The sequence below is a fragment of the Trichomonas vaginalis genome, chromosome I (assembly GCF_026262505.1).
Source record: "Trichomonas vaginalis G3 chromosome I, whole genome shotgun sequence".
Classification (NCBI taxonomy): Eukaryota; Parabasalia; order Trichomonadida; family Trichomonadidae; genus Trichomonas; species Trichomonas vaginalis.
This window is the reverse complement of record NC_067203.1, coordinates 5,328,046-5,348,615: the sequence shown is the minus strand read 5'-3', so window position 1 is coordinate 5,348,615 and position 20,570 is coordinate 5,328,046. Positions and strand designations below refer to the sequence as shown.

General features: G+C 31.0%; 10 protein-coding genes and 1 pseudogene across 11 annotated transcripts, besides 4 other annotated features; 6 read left to right on the top strand and 5 right to left on the bottom strand.

Moving 5' to 3' along the window:
• Window positions 1-413: 413 nt before the first annotated feature.
• Window positions 414-606: a mobile genetic element.
• Window positions 607-3,514: 2,908 nt separating this feature from the next.
• TVAGG3_0933750 (uncharacterized protein) lies at window positions 3,515-4,165 on the bottom strand (the record flags this gene model as incomplete). The annotated part of the gene is made up of 1 exon (XM_001320163.1): window positions 3,515-3,952. The coding sequence occupies one exon, from the start codon at window positions 3,950-3,952 to the stop codon at window positions 3,515-3,517; it is 438 nt and encodes a 145-aa protein (XP_001320198.1).
• A 1,491-nt stretch (window positions 4,166-5,656) lies between these two features.
• On the top strand, window positions 5,657-6,287 carry TVAGG3_0933740 (uncharacterized protein; the record flags this gene model as incomplete). Its single annotated transcript, XM_001320162.2, has 1 exon — window positions 5,682-6,116. The coding sequence occupies one exon, from the start codon at window positions 5,682-5,684 to the stop codon at window positions 6,114-6,116; it is 435 nt and encodes a 144-aa protein (XP_001320197.1).
• Window positions 6,288-7,359: 1,072 nt separating this feature from the next.
• Window positions 7,360-8,841, top strand: TVAGG3_0933730 (uncharacterized protein; the record flags this gene model as incomplete). The annotated part of the gene is made up of 1 exon (XM_001320161.1): window positions 7,427-8,686. The coding sequence occupies one exon, from the start codon at window positions 7,427-7,429 to the stop codon at window positions 8,684-8,686; it is 1,260 nt and encodes a 419-aa protein (XP_001320196.1).
• A 57-nt stretch (window positions 8,842-8,898) lies between these two features.
• On the bottom strand, window positions 8,899-9,796 carry TVAGG3_0933720 (porin3 domain-containing protein; the record flags this gene model as incomplete). Its single annotated transcript, XM_001320160.1, has 1 exon — window positions 8,921-9,793. The coding sequence occupies one exon, from the start codon at window positions 9,791-9,793 to the stop codon at window positions 8,921-8,923; it is 873 nt and encodes a 290-aa protein (XP_001320195.1).
• Window positions 9,797-9,843: 47 nt separating this feature from the next.
• Window positions 9,844-10,270, top strand: TVAGG3_0933710 (uncharacterized protein; the record flags this gene model as incomplete). Its single annotated transcript, XM_001320159.2, has 1 exon — window positions 9,844-10,227. The coding sequence occupies one exon, from the start codon at window positions 9,844-9,846 to the stop codon at window positions 10,225-10,227; it is 384 nt and encodes a 127-aa protein (XP_001320194.1).
• Window positions 10,271-10,444: 174 nt separating this feature from the next.
• Window positions 10,445-10,892, bottom strand: TVAGG3_0933700 (SRP-independent targeting protein 2/TMEM208 family; the record flags this gene model as incomplete). Its single annotated transcript, XM_001320158.2, has 1 exon — window positions 10,456-10,881. The coding sequence occupies one exon, from the start codon at window positions 10,879-10,881 to the stop codon at window positions 10,456-10,458; it is 426 nt and encodes a 141-aa protein (XP_001320193.1).
• Window positions 10,893-10,920: 28 nt separating this feature from the next.
• Window positions 10,921-11,487: a mobile genetic element.
• Window positions 11,008-11,442, top strand: TVAGG3_0933690 (uncharacterized protein; the record flags this gene model as incomplete). Its single annotated transcript, XM_001320157.1, has 1 exon — window positions 11,008-11,442. One exon carries the CDS (start codon window positions 11,008-11,010, stop codon window positions 11,440-11,442), a length of 435 nt encoding a protein of 144 aa, XP_001320192.1.
• A 292-nt stretch (window positions 11,488-11,779) lies between the features above and the next one.
• Window positions 11,780-12,606: a mobile genetic element.
• TVAGG3_0933660 lies at window positions 12,585-13,688 on the bottom strand (annotated as a pseudogene). The gene has a single exon. A coding segment is annotated over exon 1 (1,104 nt).
• Window positions 12,607-14,544: a mobile genetic element.
• A 966-nt stretch (window positions 14,545-15,510) lies between these two features.
• Window positions 15,511-18,340, top strand: TVAGG3_0933640 (KPL2-related family; the record flags this gene model as incomplete). The annotated part of the gene is made up of 1 exon (XM_001320155.1): window positions 15,516-18,305. The coding sequence occupies one exon, from the start codon at window positions 15,516-15,518 to the stop codon at window positions 18,303-18,305; it is 2,790 nt and encodes a 929-aa protein (XP_001320190.1).
• A 365-nt stretch (window positions 18,341-18,705) lies between these two features.
• Window positions 18,706-19,449, top strand: TVAGG3_0933630 (ribonuclease inhibitor domain-containing protein; the record flags this gene model as incomplete). Its single annotated transcript, XM_001320154.1, has 1 exon — window positions 18,715-19,449. The coding sequence occupies one exon, from the start codon at window positions 18,715-18,717 to the stop codon at window positions 19,447-19,449; it is 735 nt and encodes a 244-aa protein (XP_001320189.1).
• A 73-nt stretch (window positions 19,450-19,522) lies between these two features.
• On the bottom strand, window positions 19,523-20,143 carry TVAGG3_0933620 (glycine-rich protein family; the record flags this gene model as incomplete). Its single annotated transcript, XM_001320153.1, has 1 exon — window positions 19,523-20,143. The coding sequence occupies one exon, from the start codon at window positions 20,141-20,143 to the stop codon at window positions 19,523-19,525; it is 621 nt and encodes a 206-aa protein (XP_001320188.1).
• Between the last annotated feature and the right edge of the window lie 427 nt (window positions 20,144-20,570).

Sequence of the window (20,570 nt, the reverse complement as noted above, 5' to 3'; positions counted from 1 at the left end):
TTTGAAAACTTTACAATTAATTTATGTTCGTTAACCACAGAGCTTGCAATCCAAAGCTCACGTTAGACTACAAGAGTCATGAAGTCTCATACTAAGGGATATCCAACATATATTTTAATAATCTAATGTTTGTGACAAATATTCAACATAAAATTAAGTTTTCGTTTCGTTACAAGGCATTCATACTTTGGAGATATCATATTTAATGTACAGAAAAGTTAATATTAAACAATACATGCTAAAGAATTAATAAATAAGATAATAAAATAAATTTATACGTAATTACTTTCATTTAATATGCTTTATGCTGTATAATATTGATTAAGAGGCATTAAAAGGTTCCATAGTCTGCTTTTATAGGCAAGATTTTTGATAAAAATTTAAAATTTTGAAAAATGATGAGAAAAGGAAAAAAAAGGTAAATGAGAGCAAGAGGAGGGAAAAAAAAGAAAAAGAAAAGAAAGGGAAGGGAAAAATAAAAGAAAGAAGGACATATAAAAATTTAGATGCGCATTCTTAATGCCGAGGCGGCTTGCCGCCGAGGCGCGATTTTTTTAGGCCTCTACGGTAACCCGGCAATGTTTTTTTAAATCTTGTACAGCCCTACATATTTTGCATAATTCTAAGTAGATTTTGTAAAAAATCAAGCAAGAAAAAATTTAACGTGCTTTATTTTTTCTTTTTTATAATAATACATATTATTATATAATTAACATATTCATAATGTTTCACCCTTTCAAAAATATCCTCCTCCTCTCAAATAAACGTACATACGGGTGGCCTCTTTTTTCAAAAAATTAAAATTTGAAATTTTGGGCTCAAATATTAGAGATTTTTTCAACCTTCAACGATATATGTTGTCTATATCAGACCTCCTTTCTTTTTGATACTTAACATTGTTCCTAAATCTTAGCCGTTAAGGCTGTTCTGAAAATATTTTTTTTTCGAAAAAATTCGAAAAAAATTCTTAAAATTCAAAAATCCCTTAATTCCTGAGGATTTTGGAAAAAAGTTTTTACATGAACATGTGTATATTATATGAAGTATATTGATAAGGTAAAAATCAAATTTTATTGCATATTCATCGAGAAAATAAACTAACGAATCCCTCAAAATTGAGAGGGTAATCCTCCTCCTCTCAAATAAACGTACATACGGGTGCACCCTTAAAATTTATTTTCATTATTTAAAAAAGGTATGATATCGATAATTATTCATACTAATCGAAATTTATAAATCCACACAAACTATTTATATATGATATCAAAGTTAAATAAGAGATATTTTCCATTCACACATATATTTGGTTTGTTCATATGGTTTCTATTATATTCGTACTATGAAAAAATATAATGCCAGCCTTTGTTCTTTACTTCAAATGTTTTAATTTGAATTTCTATTATTTTTAATGATAATTCTCCAAAAGGAATATATAAACCAGTTTTGATTGATAAAATCTAATGATGCGAACTAGATTAATCACAATATCGTCATATTGTTTGATGATTTTCTTATTTTGTCTTAAATATGAGTATCACATGCTTGTAAAATAATTTGATATGCATTTGCTAATGAATATTTAATGTCCCCCAAAATTAGCTAAAAATTTTAGGGGTTGCTAATGGCAGAAACGTGAGATTTGAATGGGGCTTCCGTTTTTTGTCTCATACCTATAATATATGTTCTATTTCTGATTCTCTTTCGATATATCATAAATTTAATCTTTTTTTGGAAGCAAAAAAATTTCGGATTTCCTAAAAATTAATTAAAACTTTAATATAGAAATAGCATATGATTTTAATGCGATTGCACAAGGATTAAAAAGAATTTTGGAAGGCATAAAAATTGTGATGTTTACAATTTATTTTGACACTCAATGAGCTTTTAAAAAAATTGTTTTTAAGACTAAAAATTAAGTTTATTCAAACAACAATGATACAAATAGGTAATTTACTTAGTATATTTTTATCTGCTTCAAGCTCGAGTCTCGATTTCTTCTTTGAGCTCGAGATTGAATAGCATAATCTAGCCAAGTCGGCACATGTATTTTTTTGATCTGGCGCCAAATGCTTTTGTTTTCCCTCTCTTCTTATTGTGTTCTTCTCAACTTCTGTTTTTGTTCTTTTCTTTTGTATACTATTATTGCAAAATTTGTTTTTTCTTTAGGTTGTTTCGAAAGTTATGAGGTAATTTTGTATTTACTTTGTTTCTGTATATGTATTATCGCTAAGTTCTTAAGAATTTTTGTAGTTTCGGGTGAATGATTTGAATAATATGTGAAAAAGTTTTGTTTTTGTTGCTGATCTTGAGTAGGCGTGGGGTATGCTATCTAGGAGCCTCTTCTGTTCTGTCTGATTGCATGCTTGGTGTTTCCAAAAAAATTACGAAAGCTAAAAAGGATAGATCAAAGTAAAGTGGACAAGCCACAAATTTTATAAATTAAAATTTTTTTGGAAAAAAATTTTAAAAATTAACTTATATTTTAATTTTGAAACGAGAATTTATGGATTAAGTCAAAATTAAATCGACAAATCAATTTAATTTTATATAGAAATATCATTTATTACATCATTTTCATATAGTGGCTTAATAAATTTTAATATTTTTTATTTATAATCTAAAGTAAAATAATATAATTTTTGAATTAGACTACTATCATATATGTCACTCATTATCATAATTATTTGAGAATGCAATTTTGTGGTAAATTTCAAATCCAAATTGAGCTTAAAATCCTAATTTATCTCAAAGCAATCAGAAATATACAATATTCTTGAAGTATAGATAAGATTACATTAAGTAATATTTGTTTAAATAAGATAAAAAATGGGAAAAATTTGCATTTATTCGTATATTAGGAATTTAACAAAAAGTGTTTTGTAGAATGTCGTATCGAAGGTTCTAAAAGGTGGTTTGTGATGCTTTTATGAATTTGAGTGAAGATGATAAAATTTAAATTATAAAAAATTAGATTCTAATTTGAAGTACAAGAATTACATAATTTACAATGACAAAGAATTTCTAGCAGTGTAAACTCGTAATTCCTTACGCGAAATAAAGAATTCGTAAAATAGTTTATTACCAATAAAAAAAATGAATGAGCATTATAGAATTGGGCAAGGAATGAATGTTACCAGACTAATTCTACGAAATTTTGAGTTTGAATGAAATTATCTGATAAGATTTCTTGAGATCCAGACAAAACCATATGGGTTAACACGGGATCACATATGTGATTCAATTGCTCATATTGAAGTCTGGAATCAACCTCACTCTTGAGCCAATACATTGAATTTGACACTCGAGTGTCAAAAAAATGCTCATTTTAGATGGGGGCGATACCCAAAACTACCAGATTTGCCATTTTTTGAGGGGAAATAACTGTTTTTTTAGCTGGCAGATTTTTTTAGCAACAAACGGGGGACATTATTGGAAATAAAAAAAAATTGATGAATAAAGTTTAGCAATAAAAGTATGGTTTAAAATAATAAACAAATGATAATATTATATATAATCATGCAGAAACCTTAGGGAGGAAGTGTGCAGCGGAGCAAAGATCACGATAAGTTGTAGAAGCTTGTTTAACATTCGAAACATCAGGATCCATGCCAAGAGATGGAACATAGCCACCATATCCTGATATATTTGTATTATACTGCCATACACAGTCAGAAGCTGAACGATCTTCTCTCGGTACATAACTTCTGTTTCCTTTGAACTCGCAAGGTATATATCCTGTATACCCAGGTGGATAGTATGTTACTTTTGGTGTTCCTGATATATCTGCTGATGTCTGCTTGCTTAAACTTCTGATTGTTGTTGGTTTTGATTTCATTGCTATCTGTTGGCCTGCTTTTCCAAAGCAATGTTGATAGCATGTTTCTGCGGTCTTTCCATCCAATTTTGGTTTGATTGTACTATTATATTCAGGAGGAAGCTCGGATTGTTGCATTTTGAAGCTTTGAAGCTTCTCATAGTGAAAGTTTGCAGATGGATTAACAAACTCTGATTTGTAAGTTGATTCTGGTGTTGGTAAATAATTATCAGCAAATGTAGTTGAACGTGTTGTTAAATTTGCTGGTCTGGCAGTTGTAAAACTCTTAACACCATATGATGATGAATATGTTGTTTGCCAAGGTGGATCGGAGACTTTGTTTGCTTGAATTTTCGGTATGATGTAAGGATAACCGTTCTCAAAAAAATCAAATTGAATTTGTGAAAAGTGACAAATTCAATAAAAATGCTCTTCTTCATTTCGGAGACTTTGGCTCAGGATTCCAATATTATCTGAAGGTTTTTGCAAATGGTAGCTGTAAGTGATGTTAAATATATAAATTATTATATTCATCTCCAGTTGTTCGAATTTCATGATTAATATCATGACTAAATAAGCAGCTCTAAATAGAGATTTTGTTGAGAATTTGGATATGGATATTAAATTTCGGTCTGCTGTTGTTAGAAAGGCGAGAGATATTATTTTATTTCATCAATTAGCATCGATTAATGATTTCAGGTTTTATAAGTGAGTGTATGATTCTTCCCTTTAACTTTCCTATGAAAAATATTTTTATTTTGGCCCAAGACAAATTTTCGATGATCCGTTTTGAAACAAATAAAGAAAATTTCTTTTCCAATAGCTTTGGATATATAAACAAAGCTTATAATTGGAATTCAACAAATGAACTGACAACAGATAATTGTCAATGCTTTTTTTGAAAGATTAATTATTTAATTCATAATATGCATAGCATGGGGAGACTCTGGCCTTAGTATTCATTAAGAGAGGAGACAGGATAATCATGAAAATCGAAATCTATTGGATTTCTCTAATAATTCAGATCAAAATCAAATTTTTACTGTGATCCTGTAATATACATTGCTTATGCAGTTCATTGATCATAGTATTTTGGAAAATCATGAGTGTAAAAACAGGTTGATTTTTTTTTCAATGCATGACCAAAATAAGAAATCGAAAAAATAATTTCTTTAGAGGAAAATTGGGATGCTGTTATAAAAATATCGGAATATTGAGATGTTTACACAATATTTGATTCACCCACGGTCATGAATTTTCCGGAGTAAATTTAAATCTGATTTTGGATAATAAATTTAAATATTCTATGGTTATCCATATGAATTTATTTCATTTTTCTGACGAATTGAGAATCTATCGCTTTTGAAGTTTCTCAAAACTGATTAAATATTTGTGAACTGACGTAAAACATGACATTTTCTTTGATAATATTGATATCCAATACATTTTTGGCATAATCAATGGATGACCAAAAAAAAGTTTTGAGAGAAGATTTAGGTTTGTTTCTTGATTGAAATATTTGATAACGTCATTGATTTAAAAAAATTGATAATAGACATATAATAATATCGACTATTTAGTATAATAAACTTATAGCTTTTGAATAGTATCATTTCAAAAGTAAAAACTCATTAACCTTTAAATCGAAATATAACTATATGGTATTCTCTAATAAAATTAACTCCTTTTCAATTGAAAGAAATCATTTTCTAGAATTGAATACTTCAAATTAAACGGTTAGAGTGATTTTTCTTTTGATTCGAACTCTGTATATCATTTTATTTAATATCAATAACCTCTTCTCTCAAAAGTCACTACAATTCAAATTGAAACCACTTTAGAGTTTTCTAAGTATAGATTATTACGTATGGATAACGATCCAATGAGGTCCCAAACTCAAATGCAAAGCTATAGCAAATATAAACGCTCTACAGCACAAAGTATTAGGGATCAAGAAAGGATCAAACTCCGCATTTTTAAATTAGGAGCAAAATATGACTTGGTCAAAGCAAACCTAGACAATTTATTTGGGCCTAATGCGACTGTTTATGCTTTGCTCTCACATGCTTCTATTTATGCAGAAAAACTCAATTTACACATCGATAGATTAGCTCAGCGATACCGACAAGGTCTCATATGCTGGTTTACAGAAAATTGGAATGCAATAAATAATCTTCTTACACAAGAGCCAATGCAAAAAATAGAGGAACCTGTTCAACCTGTAAAGATTGGGCTGTGTCAGCCACATGAAACCCCATCTATAGATATATCTGACTTTAGAGAATTGTTAAATTATCATTAAATCCTGTTTTTTAGTTAAAATATGATAGATCTTATACCAATGGAATATTACCATTTTTCTTCTGTTGAATAACTTGTTGCATATGATTTAATATGATGCAAATTCAAGTTTATTTGAAAAACTATAAGAAGTTTTCTTTCAATTAACTTCTGAAAGCCGTTTTAATGGCGGACCTTATACGGTTAGAAAATACTAATTATTAATATATTTATTTGTATGGAGTGCGATCAAGCATCTCCTGATCCGTCTAAAGTTGGCTAATTCACCCTTGAGTTTTTCATGAATAAGGCTTTGCGCCATAATTTGGTATAGGTTATATAGCCTCTTCCAAGAGTAAATAGGAGAAAATGCCAAATAACACAACCTGTATTTTTGAAATTTTTCTATTCGTTGTTGGTGTGAACTATAGTAAGTGTTTTAACGTGACTTTTAAAGGGTGTATTCTCGTGATTATGAAAAAGTTTCATTTTTCAAAGAAAAATTAAGTGCGAAACTATGATTGATGGTAAGATTCTCATGAACGTTTAGTAGATTATATGATCTTAATGCGATACAAAGCAATAGACCTTTTTTTGGCCATTTTCCTTAAAATTCATATTGAAGATCGAAGTAATGGCAAATGAATACATTGTAAATTGATTCATTTAGCTACACCTATGATACTCCTTGACGAATGAATTGAAAAATTAGATATTTCATCTAATAATATCATCATTAAGGATATTTGTAAACTATACACAAGTTGCATCTATAGAACTTAATAAAAATGATCTTAATTTACTATGAGATCAACAATAACTAAAAATTGGACTTTTTTTAATAAAATTTTACATCAATTAGGCATATATAATTAAAATAGATCAAGATCCTTTATTTACAAATGGTTTATTATTCTTAAATTTTCCAAAAAAATCAATTTTTTATTTTTTTCAGCTAAAAATTATAGAAATTCAACAGCAGATTTTGTTGTTCGAGATTTTTTTGGAAATCAAAATCACTTTAAAAGTCATTAAAAACATATTACAATAGAAAAGATGCGAAAAGATCAAACAATAATGTTAAACCAAATTCATTTTGCTTGGAATCTTATTCTCTATGGTGTATATCGGGGATATGAGGTGTTGTCATCATAACCATACTTTATCTTACCACAATTATTAGATTTCATGAAATTCCGATATATTCGTGTGATCTGCTTGATTTCTGTTAGACACTCTAGCGGGACAGAAGCATAAAAACTACTATTTATTATAAATATTCAGTAAGAAAGGAAAATTAAAATAATGTGTTCGTTTAGAAATTTTAAAGAAATGACTGAAAAATCTTCAATACCTGAAGCCAGGACAATTGAAGATATGCAAAGAAAAATTTCATCAAAAGAGGCTGAATTGGAAGAAATATTTAATGAAATTGATGAACTTCAAAATACAAATGATGAATTACACGCCCAACATACAGCAATTCAAATCCAATTAAATCAGCGAGTTAAGGAAGCTAAAAGAGAAGAGGGATTAAAGAAATCTCTCTTACTTGAAAGACAATCTAGCGCTTCGCCTGCAATTGATCCAATTCTTCTTCAAACTGAACATTACGATTTTCTTGTTGGTAAAGAAGACTCGATTCGCAAACTTTCAATTGATTTAGAAGCACTTCAGAAGAAATGTGATAACCAAGAGTCCGAATTACAAAGTGTCGTTCAAAAGAACGATGAAACAGAACAAGAAATCGCAAGGATCGAAAGAGAAATACAAATCCTTGCTTCAAAAGGAAAAACAATGATTCAAGAAACAAATGCTTTTAAATACAACATAACCCAGTTAAAAAGCGATATAGGATTATATAATAAAAATATAAACGAAATTGAAGTACAGATTAAAGATGTTGTTAATCAAATTGAGAAATTACAAAGTGATTTACCATTATTAGGTAACATTCAGCGTGAAATCGATACAATTAGAAGAGATAATGAAGAAATTAAAGATAAAATAGCACGTGCTACAGAAGATGTGGAAGAATTCGAGAAAAATGCTGCAGATGAACTGGACATGATTAAAGCAAGAGGTGAAAAAGCAAAGGAGATCATTGGATGGTCTTCTGAAGAAAAATCTCTAATGAATGAACTTAATACAGTCACAGTTGAAGATCAACAAGTTTCAGAAGAACTAGATAAGATATTAAATGAAAACACAATTCTAAAGAAGAGGTTATTAAAGTTACAGCCTATTCATAAGAAATGGGCAGTTGCACTCAGAAATGCAGATTTATCTCATGAAACAGACACAAATATTGACCAACTCTTGAAGGAGTGCACACTCAAAAGTAAAAAGCAAAACAAGAAAGAAGGCGATCATAAGAAACGTCTTCAAGACTTAATTGAAAATAATGAAAAGTTAGTGAACAAGATTGCTAAAAGAAGAGAAAAACTTGATATAGTAATGGGAAGATTTAAGATAGAAGAAAGCCAACTTAAATCTCAGATCAGATCAATTAGAAATAGCGTGTTCGAAAAAGAGAATGAGCTTATTGAACAAATACAGGCTTACAAAGTCAAATTTGCTGATAATAAGTAATTTTTTATCGATTTGTTGTTTTATAAATAGTGTTTTGTCGTTTAATTTATAATTTTTTTTTAATTAATATCACATTCAACGTTTAAAATTATAACTATACATATCTAATTGAAACGTTCTATCAGAAACTAGAGATTTATGAGATAAAATCCAGGATTTTAATTTAAATTTTTGAGTTGAAAGAAAAATATTAAATATAGTATTAACAAAGTATTTAGTATAACTAATATAGTATTAATTAGTGGAGTTTTCAACCCATTGGAAGCCAAGACCAAAGTTATATTGAGCATTTTTATGATCTAAGTGGGTAGAAACGAGAATATTGCATTGAGGGTACAATTCTTGCTTATATACAGTAGAAACGTTCAATTTTGTGTCAATTGAACTGTGAATAATTGCGTCGTTGACTTTTGCAATCCAGGCTAATTCTACCTTGGAATTGAGATTACTATCAGCAGTAAGACTTGCTCCAACTGTAAGCTTATCGTTAATTTCGTGCTTATGACGCAAAGTTAAAGTTCTAAAATTATCTTTCATAATTGCTGCTTGAAAATCACGGAGACCATGCTTGTAATGAAGTAGAATCGAATATGCTGTATTTCCTTTCACGCAATTTCTAACATTTTGGTAAGTAAAAATGAAATTCTTATATCTGAGCGTCATTTTAGTATCAATTAACGCAATATAGATCATATCACGCGTTTGAGCCTGGATAGAGAAATTATGGTATTTCGAATTATTTTCAAGGAGAATTGATGGAATAAATGAAGTAGAGGTGAAATCACAGCGGCAGCGTACTGATGTGTTTTTGTTAGAATTGGATTTTTGATATGATATGTAATTCTTCTGGCCTAAAGATAAAATAACATTTGAAAGTTTACTTGTTTGATGGTTTAGCACTACCTGAGCAATCCTAATAGGAGAAGGAACTATTTTTGTTTGCGAATTTTTCTCTATAATGTTAAAATATGGATGTCTAATATTAATTGAAGAATTTATTGTTGTTTCTGGGCTTTGATTGAGTTCAACATCAAATTTTATGCCGGGGAAGTTCTTGTTATCAAACAAATTGTTCATCGATTCATAATATTCAGTTCCAGATTTCATCTTTTTTTTGCACTATAATAAAAAAGGTGACAAAATAATTTTAAAATTTGATGAGTAATTTCAAGTCATTCTTTAATTTAAGGATACCTAATGGTGAAGAAATCCCTCTTGAAGCCGAGGGAAATGTATCAACTGTCCTTACTCAAGTTATTGTCGATAATAATGGAAAACCATATACTCGTGCTACACTAAGCGCTCACGTAGAGACATTAAATCCAGCAGAAATAGAAAAAGATCCCGATGCTCCTGCTATTGAGCATGATGTTATTATCGCTTCATTTACTCCAAATACACAACAAGTTATTAATCTTTCTATTGGATTTACAAAGGAAGATATTACATACTTATCTGCAAATGGAGCAGATTTAATCATAAATGGATATACAGTTCCTCCACAAACTGAATTGATTAAAGTCGGACAGGATCAAGACTAATTTTGATATTTGTATTAGAGTTAATAAAAATAGAACAAGTTACATTTCAATCTTTTTTTTGATTTCAAATTTCAAATTTTATTTTTGTTTAATTGATAGTTTTCGTAGAGTAAATTCACAACAGAAATACACAAACAACATCAATTTCATAAATACTATTAAGGTTTGTTTCCAAATAAATATATATTTGTGTTTAGAAATAAAAATGCCATTTTCATAATAATTATTTTAGCTGTAGTGAAGCCACTGAACAAGCTTCTTGGAGAAGAAGTAGATGATGTATCCTGGGACAACAAGGTAGAAAACTGTAGCCTTTGACCACCAAATTGCTAAGATCTGAACGAACATTGAAACGCCGAGGAGGTCGATTAAGATAGCATGTCTGCCCTTAAGATCGCCTTGTGTAACGTATTTTTTGCTGTTTCCTTCAACAACAGATTGGACTCTGATAGCGCGCTTGATAGCGATGACGCATCCAAAGGCGACAATTGTGGCAAATCCGAATGTTTTGATGTTCTGCTTTGCTGGATTATTTCTTCTTAAGTAAAAGATGCAAAACATTGAAATAATTGTAACAACAGAGGCAATGGCAGCCCAAATCCCGAAGATTTTTTCATTTGTTCTAATTCGGTTCATCATAGATTGATTCGCCATTTTTTTTATCTGTCACTTTTTATATAAAAAATCAGAATTACAAATAACATTTCAGAATCGATTAACAAAAAAATTAAATATTACTACTTTGGCGGAACAATTTTTATGAGATTTGATCGATTTGTGATGAAATTAATCGATTTTATCGTTCCTTCATTTTATTACAGAATTTCTCAAGATATAAGGCTCAGAGACAAAATTCCAAATCCGTTGCCATCTGAAAAAAAGCCAAAAAAGTCTACAATCAGACTGGATACAGAAAAATGTATAATGCTCACTGATAAAATTAAATCGTTAATAGTTAACTCATCAGCAAACTTAAATACGCTTCAATTGGGTTTAGATGACCTACTTGATAAAGTTGTCAAGGCAGCAAAGGTTCAAAAACGAATGACCCAGTATTTTTCGAAATTAAGTATCCCAATGGAAATCAAGCTTAGTATTCTCACGCAAATTACAGAATTTGGATGCAATACCCCTCAATTCATTGTTGAGAATGCCAAGTCTTTTCAAGATAAAATTATTACAGATTTCCACCTTCAAATTTATACAACATTATAAAAATTTATGAATAAAAACTTGATATAAAATAACATTTTTATTTTTGAGGATGTTTTATTGTCGTCTGGAAAAAGTGACAAAATTATTATTGTCGTCTAAAAAGGTGACAAATTATTATTGTCGTCTGGAAAAGTGACAAAATTATCATTGTCGTCTAAAAAATAGATTTTTCAAGCATGTTTCGGTACCTAAATAAAGGAAGAACATCAATTCCATCTATGTATATAGTATGCAAACACGCATGATATATGGAGTAGCTCTTTATCTGGCTAAAAATCCTATTATTTGAAAATTCGCATTGTCGTCTAAAACCGCCAGACGACAATAATAATACCCCTTTATTTTTACTAAGAACAAAAAAGTTTTTGATAATAAATTTATTTTATTTCGAAAAAGTAGCAATAATCGTAAAAGGGTATTGATAGGCTTGCTAAAGTAACTAATTTTCGCTGTCAAATACTTTTGTATTTTGAAGTAAATTAGTATAAATTTGTTTTTACTTTTATTTCGAAAAAGTAACAATAATCGTAAAAGGGTATTGATAGGCTTGCTAAAGTAACTAATTTTCGCTGTCAAATACTTTTGTATTTTGAAGTAAATTAGTATAAATTTGTTTTTACTTTTATTTCGAAAAAGTAACAATAATCGTAAAAGGGTATTGATAGGCTTGCTAAAGTAACTAATTTTCGCTGTCAAATACTTTTGTATTTTGAAGTAAATTAGTATAAATTTGTTTTTACTTTTATTTCGAAAAAGTAGCAATAATCGTAAAAGGGTATTGATAGGCTTGCTAAAGTAACTAATTTTCGCTGTCAAATACTTTTGTATTTTGAAGTAAATTAGTATAAATTTGTTTTTACTTTTATTTCGAAAAAGTAACAATAATCGTAAAAGGGTATTGATAGGCTTGCTAAAGTAACTAATTTTCGCTGTCAAATACTTTTGTATTTTGAAGTAAATTAGTATAAATTTGATATTATTTTAACTCCCTTTGAAAACCTCAATTTTCCATACAGAGGGAACGGGAATAGCATCCAATATTCCCTGAGAATGGTTGCGCATTCTCAGTTCCCTCTATATTTCGAACGAAGCTCTCATCGGTCTTTTTTTTTAATACTAAACGTTTTTTTTCCCTGTCACTTTTAGCTAAAATTTGGGTTTGCCATGTTATTTGTGAGAGCTAAATTTTCATCTCTTTCAGCGGCTGTCCATCTTTCTTGGTTTGATATCCATTGATTTTGTATGTATTTTGAAAATTCTGGGAATTTTTCGGCTATTTCCAGAATTTTTTTGAACGTTGGTTCAATCCATTCTTTCTTGCCATTTCTGCCGTATGCAAGATAGTTCATTTTTGTATCTAATATCAATTTGTCTGAACTCTCAAATGCATAATCTTTCAAATTTTTTCTGAACGCCCTCATTACATGAACTGCACACCAATGAAGGATAACTTCTGGAAAAGAGTTGATAATCGCATTTTCGATTTCTTGTGCACAATCTGACATAAAATATTTTGGTTTTACTTTTGCCCAGTTAAAAAATGCCTTGAGACAGAATGCAATATTTTCTGAAGTGTTTGGATAAACGACAAATTGAAAAATTGGGAATGCATGTGTATTTGGAAATTTGGCTGATATCATGTAAAACAACATTTTAAATTCAAGTAATGAATGGGTTGCATCAATAAAATGCCCTTTCACAATTTTGATTATGTCCAGAAATTTGAAAGAAGCATAATAAAAGATTAATTTCTTTGGTTTGTTGTAATTATCGACATCGAAATAAATTAAATCTTTTGGTGACTCTTGTTCTTTGATACCCTTAAATAATTGAGTTGACTTGAATTGATTATCATCGTACTTTTGAATACCTTTGATCTTTTTATTTCCTTTTTCCTGAATTGTTTTCATTTGATCTGAAGATGCATTCAAAAAAGATGGCCTGTTAAGTGGATCATCCAGATCAAGTTTTTTGTCGCATTCAATTTGAGCCATTTTCGGATCACCCCCCTGTTTATAAAATTAATAAGTACCGACGATAGCATTGTGATATGTGTGGTATTTCTTTGTCTCATCTTTGATTTGATTGTGATTATGTGTTCCATTATATTCTGTTAGGATATATTCTTCATCATCCTTTAGAAATGAGATACATGCTTCACATTTATCTGCACTGCACCTGAATTTTAATTTTGTTCCCCCTAAATTTGGATTTTTTTTAATTGATATGGACAACCTGCATGGCATTCGTTATCAATGACAGCTTTCATAGCATCTATATAAGATAGCCTTTCTTTAAGTTCGCATGGTGCATCGATATGCATCAAAAAAATGAAATGAAATTTCAATATCAAAAAAAGCACAAAATTTGAAAAAATTCACAAATCTCGGTTTCTGAAAGAAAATGGCCTCTTAAACTTTGTGCATATATTCATCTATAAGACACATTGTATCCATATATTATTTAGCCAACACAACTTATCTGGTATCGAGAAAATTCAAAAAAAGCACAAAATTTGAAAATTGCTCGGTTCTACATTCAAAATAAATTTCATTAATTTTTACGTACATATTAAGGTACTTATCTTCTACATATATAATCTTCATTAGATATATACATGATAAATAAAATTCATAAAACATTAAAAATCAAAATATTAGATGAACCTTGGCAATTAAACTTTATTAAATAATAGTTGTTTATAAATTATATTATATTATCATTTAATATTATTTTGATAATGAAGATTTTATTTTGCAATAATATAAACGAAATTTTTTACCTTATGAACATTTGATGAAAATATGCAAATTTAAAATAATAAAGAAAGCCGCGAGCGAAGCGATCGGCTTAGTTCGAAGATTTTGATTCAAATCTTTGCTGATCTGTAATTCGCGGAAGCCGCGAGCGAAGCGATCGGCTTAGGTCTAAGATTTTGATTCAAATCTTTGCTTATATTCCTTAAATTCTTTATGAAACTCGCAACAGTTCCATAAAAAATTTTAAATTCTAAACTGTCGAAATTACCGATCGGTAATCACACCCTTCACGGGTGTGTCACTTTTACAGGTGTGTCACTTTTAGCTAAAATTACCCCTACTCATAATTTTCCAAATTTTCTTATTTGAATTTGATGATTCTGATTGAGTTTTACTAACCACTATTGTTTCTGTTCAATAAAAACTTATTTATGCCTATAGATTTCTAACAATTTGGTCTATAAATGATGTAATTTCAAATTCAAACATTGAATAGAATTGTTATTGAATGAGTGATCAACTAATTATTCCTATATCATTCAAATAGCATATCAAATTATTTTTCAAATTGTATTCTTTACATTGACGGTCAATTGATTAAAAATCTACAATTTCTATGATATGCACATACTGATTTTAACATAATTTTCAACAAGATTGTTATTTTCTTGTCAGGAACGACAAGAAGCTATTCGACTTAGACGGAAAATAAAAATTTTGAATAAAAGATATATTTCATGACTCATTGTGATATAGATATTATATTCATTATTTAATTGAAACTTAATTATTGGATGAATACGTTTTTACGATAAGTGCCAGAACCTTAAAGTGAATAATATAACTTTTTTATGAAAATTTGTTTTAATTTTAGTTATATAGCATATGAAAATCCTCACTTTTTGCCACTTATCGTAGACAATTGAGAAGTTTACAATACTTAAATTTTTAAGGATAATAACTCACCCTCTTGATGATGAAGTTTTTCAATTTATGAAAGAACATTAAGAAAAAAAATTGAGTGAAGAAATATTTATCGTGATTTCCTAGAACATTATAAGATTCTAGGCACCAATGGTTTGGGAAAATACAATTTTATACCTATGTAGATATTATCCTGCTTAAAAATTTAAGAATAATCATATTTTTGAGATTTCCAAATTATATATTATTTTTCAGAATGGAGTTAGAACATAGAATTCATAACTTAAGCTCCTTATACGAATCTAAGAATATGTGTACAAATAGCTTATTTGCATTCATGCCCGTAAGAGTCGAATAGCTTCTGAACGAAAAAAACGTATTTTTTCTTAGATGAGCGAACTCCGGAATTCTCTTGGAACTCGTTCACCAAGAATTACTACACCACAGCTAAATCAGACAAAAAACAAGTCAGTGACAACACTGAAAGTAAAAAACATGCCTAATGCACGTCTTTTTGTTGATAAGAAAGAAGGTATTAGAACAATGCGTCTTAGAGAACTCGAAGCTGCTCAAGAACGCGAGGAAAAGGAACGCCTCGAAAGAGAAGCCGATAAAGAACCAAATGTTTTTACAATTTTGAAAGAAAGACGTGAAGAAGAAGAGAATTGCTTGGATTTCCTTGATGTAAACAGGCGCATATTACGTCAAAGGAACTCAGATCTCGTTGACGATCGTCTAAACGCTGATTATCAGCATTATTTATACAAATATATTCGTTATCAGGCAGAAAACGAAACAACGCTCAAAGCAGAGCTCAAAGAGGCTTATTCCAACAAGCAAAAGTTTTCAGACAACAGATCTCATCGCAACGACCAATATCTCGAACAAAGGAAGAAAGATTACGCTATTTCTCAGAAACGTGTTCAAATGCTTATCCAAAAGTTACGCGATGAGTACAGAAACAACGTGAACAACGCATTAAGTACAATAGAAGCTATTTCTCAAGAATCAAACAATACATCAATGGATATGATCAATACAATGAGCCAAAACATTACCAATGGTCTTGTTTCATCAGCTCTCGCATTACAGAAAGTTGCTGATGTCATTAATTTCGTTCCTTTCTTCTACAATGAGTTAATTCCTCATTTCCAAGCGAATGGCTTAGTTTTTGATATCAACAACCAACAGATACCACAATTCCATGTTACAAACTACATGAAATCCCTTCCTAACGAGACAAACAAGGTCTTTACAACGATTCTTGAAACATTTCAACCGGAATCGATGACTCCGAAGATTCTTTCGAGACAATGCCGCGCGATATGTGTTGTTACGAAGCCCCTCGTCTTCTCCGATGAGCAGAAAGCCAAAATTGCTGAAACATTAGGTTGGAATTATTATAATGTAGAGAATTTCAACAATGCTGCCGAAGAAATATTCACTCTTCTTTCTACGACAACAGAAGATGCCTTAATCTTCGGTTTCCCGCGTACTCCAAGCGAAGCACAAGATTTGTTTAATATGTTCAACCCACAGACCGACAAAGAAGTCAAATCTCATCTCCTACCACGTCCTGTGTCCTCCGAAATCACCCCATTCGACAAAATCATCGAATTAGACGTCAGCGACAGAATTATTGTCGAAGATGTCTATTCCAGCTTAGTCAATCCTGAGGGACAAACATACGATGTGAGGACCTTGGACATCCAGGATGAGAACCAATTGACTCAACTCCGATCAAGTCCAGATGAGAATCTCGATATTCCACAGTTCCCAATGAGAAGTGTCACAATGAAGACCAATTTCGATCTTTTACGCGAAGAATATGCAAAACAGTACGAAACAATTGAATTACATAACAGAGAAATAACTGATGATCTTATTAACCAGTTAGCATCAGTTACAGAGAAGATAGAGATGCCACAAGAGCCACAGTATCCACCAAACATCTTAATAGATAATTTAAGCTCACAAATTGCTAATTTCTCCCCTGAATTGAAAGAATTTTTCGTAAATCAGTGGAAAGGCATCGAAGAAAGGTACGAATCTGCAATCTCAAGAGTATTCAGCCTCGTAAACCAATTACATGTCAGAATGGTCGATCATCTTACGAAGGCAAGATCCGAAATGCTGAGTTACCTGTTCAGACCGGGCAACAGCCAGCAGCATGTAATCGAGTTCCAGCAATGGCACTGCACGCAAGTTGAGCGAGGAATGAGAAGAATGAGTAAAGTGAAAGATGAGTGCAATCTTCGGTTGAATTCGTTGAGAGAACAATTAATCTCAATAGAGAATGACCGTAAGAGTGAAGAAGAGTACAAACAGAAGGATTTAATGAACTCATCATTTAGAACTACACTTTTCGAGACAATTTCGAACGCTTACACCATGCTTGCGCAAGCAGAAATTGATAGATGGACATCCTGCCATAACATGATAATGGATATCAACCAAATCATTGTAAATTTGGATCTTGCCGTTCCATTACCAAGAAAGAAACTTCCGTTGATCGTTGATTCTAAGACAGATAAGAGGAAGAGTGCCAAGAAGCCAGCTAGAACTACTCCACTCTCAAAGAGCCGCTTAGAAAACAAATTACCTCCATTTGAAACTCCGATCACAGAAAATATTGACACTTTTAAGAAATTTGTTTCTGACGCGAGCTGCATTTACATTCCATCTACTGCTCCTTTGTCAACACGTGCAAAGAAGCCGGTAAAAGACAAGAATCCTCTTGCACCTCATAAAATCAACGCAATTGACGAAGTCCAGAATTGTTTGAGAGATGATGATTCATTTATTGTTTCTCAACTTGACAGAATCAATGCCATGTGTTTGGATGAAATACAAGCCATTCAACAGGCATTCGACAGCTATGTTGAAGATTCAAGTAATTGGATTTCTTCTCATTACGAAAAGAGAAAGGCAATTGCTGATACAGCTGTTGCATTCATGTTCCAGAAAGTTAATGACGAACAACAGTTGAATCAACTCATTTTGTTCAGTGATGAAAACTGTGTAATTGATTACAGCCAGTTGTTGAGTCCAAATGAGGAATCTCCGAAGATTCCTGCTGCATTTCCTGAAGATGCAATCAAGGAAGCATCTGATGGACACGCTGAGAACTTGTATCAGATAATTGCTACTTGCGATGAACAACAAACAGTATCTAATTAATTTTTATTATATTTTTATTTTGTTTCAGATGTAAAAAAAAGATTTTGTTTTTCTAAACAAAGCATTTTTTAAACAATGATAATAGTAAAAAAATTCTCATGTGTATGTTAATGTTATATCATAATTCATGAGAATAAGATATTTTATAATTTTCCAAAATCTTGTCTTTGTAGTATTTCCAATTGAGGCATACCATATGATACAATTTTGAAATGACAGACATAAATAATATGATGTCTTGATCGAAATTATTGAATGATTTGGATTTTATTTGCTTTGCTTTGAACGCACACTATGATATTAGTTTAGCCTATGCATACATATTAATGTTTCATGTCCTTTGGTTGCGCATTATAATTTCTAGGTTGATTTGATTGCTTTTTTATTTTTCTCCGTTTTATTTTTTTTCATGCTTCCAAGATGGCTTTCTGATAAAACAAACGAAATTTCAAAATCAGGAACTCTTGTAGTTTCAAACTGTTATTCGTTTGATGTGACTGCATTTAGATTACCAATGTTTTCTATCTATTTAAGCCAAATCAAAACAATAGATTTAAGCGGAACTTGCATTTTCAGCTTAGATGGGTTTCCAAAAATGCGCTCTTTATCTACATTCATTGCAAACAATTCACAAATTTCTTCGTTTAAAAATTTTTCAATTCTAAGAGGTATATCATCGATATATCTTAAAAATACGCCTGTGTCAGCATCGAAAAATTACGGATTATGCGTTAGCATAATGCTTCTCCCCGAATTACGTTCAATGGATGGAAAAGTCATTGCAGATAGAAATAAAGCTAAAGCGTCATCGATAGATCCACATGTTAGCTTACTGCTTGATAAAGGTTGGGATATGCCTTATCCTATTCCAAGTATTATGACAATCATGAATGAATGCGAAAAATATGGAATTCCATTTGACGAGAAAGATGAAGAAGGACAATATAATACCTATAGCGATGATGAATTTGATGTCTCTCAAAATGAATCAAACTCTTCTGATCATATTGTTCATGTATCTGAAAATGACAAGAAACTGGCAAGAGGCCTTGCTGAAATATTCAATAGCTATGGCGAAAATATAAATCCTAGTGATTATAACACATTATACCAGCGCCTTGCTGACATTGTTTTACAAATGTAAGCAATCTGTACTTTCCTTTTATTGTTTGTATTAAAGATAATCTTTTGATTATTTATACGATATTTTTACCATGCTAAGATTCTAAGATGAAAAAAATGTAAATTATTAATAGATTAAAAGGCAATGCATAATGTATATCACAAGATAGCTCAGGATAGTTTAAGATGGTAATCCTTATGCAACCTCTGCCCTTATTGCCAATACCATACGCGTTCGGCGAGTGGTAGAGAGGCATTGTTGTGTTTCCTTTATGCATCGATGGCTGCAAAAAAGATATGCCAGAGTAATGGATTGAGCTGTTATTAGGATTAGGATCTTCATTTTCAGAGCTATTTAGAGCAATGCATCCATCATAGCCTGATATAAATGAGCTTCCTCCACCTCCAGATCCTGAGTATTCCAACGAAGCTCCACTCCAATACCCATTCCCTGCAATACCTCCGTTATTAGACATGTCAGCATTTAAAGAAATTCCAAAAGCTCCATCAAAACCCTTTTGGGAAGGAGCAAAAATAAAGTTGTTTCTCTTTGATGCAATTCCGCCTCGAAGTTGAGTTCCTCCAGTAGAAATTATCTCAGGGCAAATAGTCCCATTATTAAAACAATCTGATTGCCCTGCCCCACCTTCAAGTCCTCCTCCATTTCCACCTATAGACCCTGGCCATTCTGTGCTTCCTCCACCACCAGCCACCATAATTCTGGATCGAAGAGAAAACGCATCAAACCATTCAAAATTTGAACTGACATTCAATCTAATATCGGTCGATGCACCAGCATGTATTCCTAATTTTGGGCTGTACCTTATTGAATTAAATAGTGCTGCTGATCCAACGAAGAGGTAAAGAGTCTGGCTCTCATTAATAGTTAAAATTCCGGATGAATAGCCTCCTAAGCCAGGAGAATTGTACTGTGATTTTCCTGCTGATCCCCAGGCTTCAAACTTGTATATTCCTTTAGATAAATGAGCAGTATATGAAGTGCAATCCCCAGACGAATCATTGCATGGATATCCAAAGACATATTGATTCCTGCGGATAGTGACATTTAGTTTTCCATACCGCTCATTAGATAACTTGTAATGGATCAGATTTGAATTATTTACTGGTTATGTCACATTCATA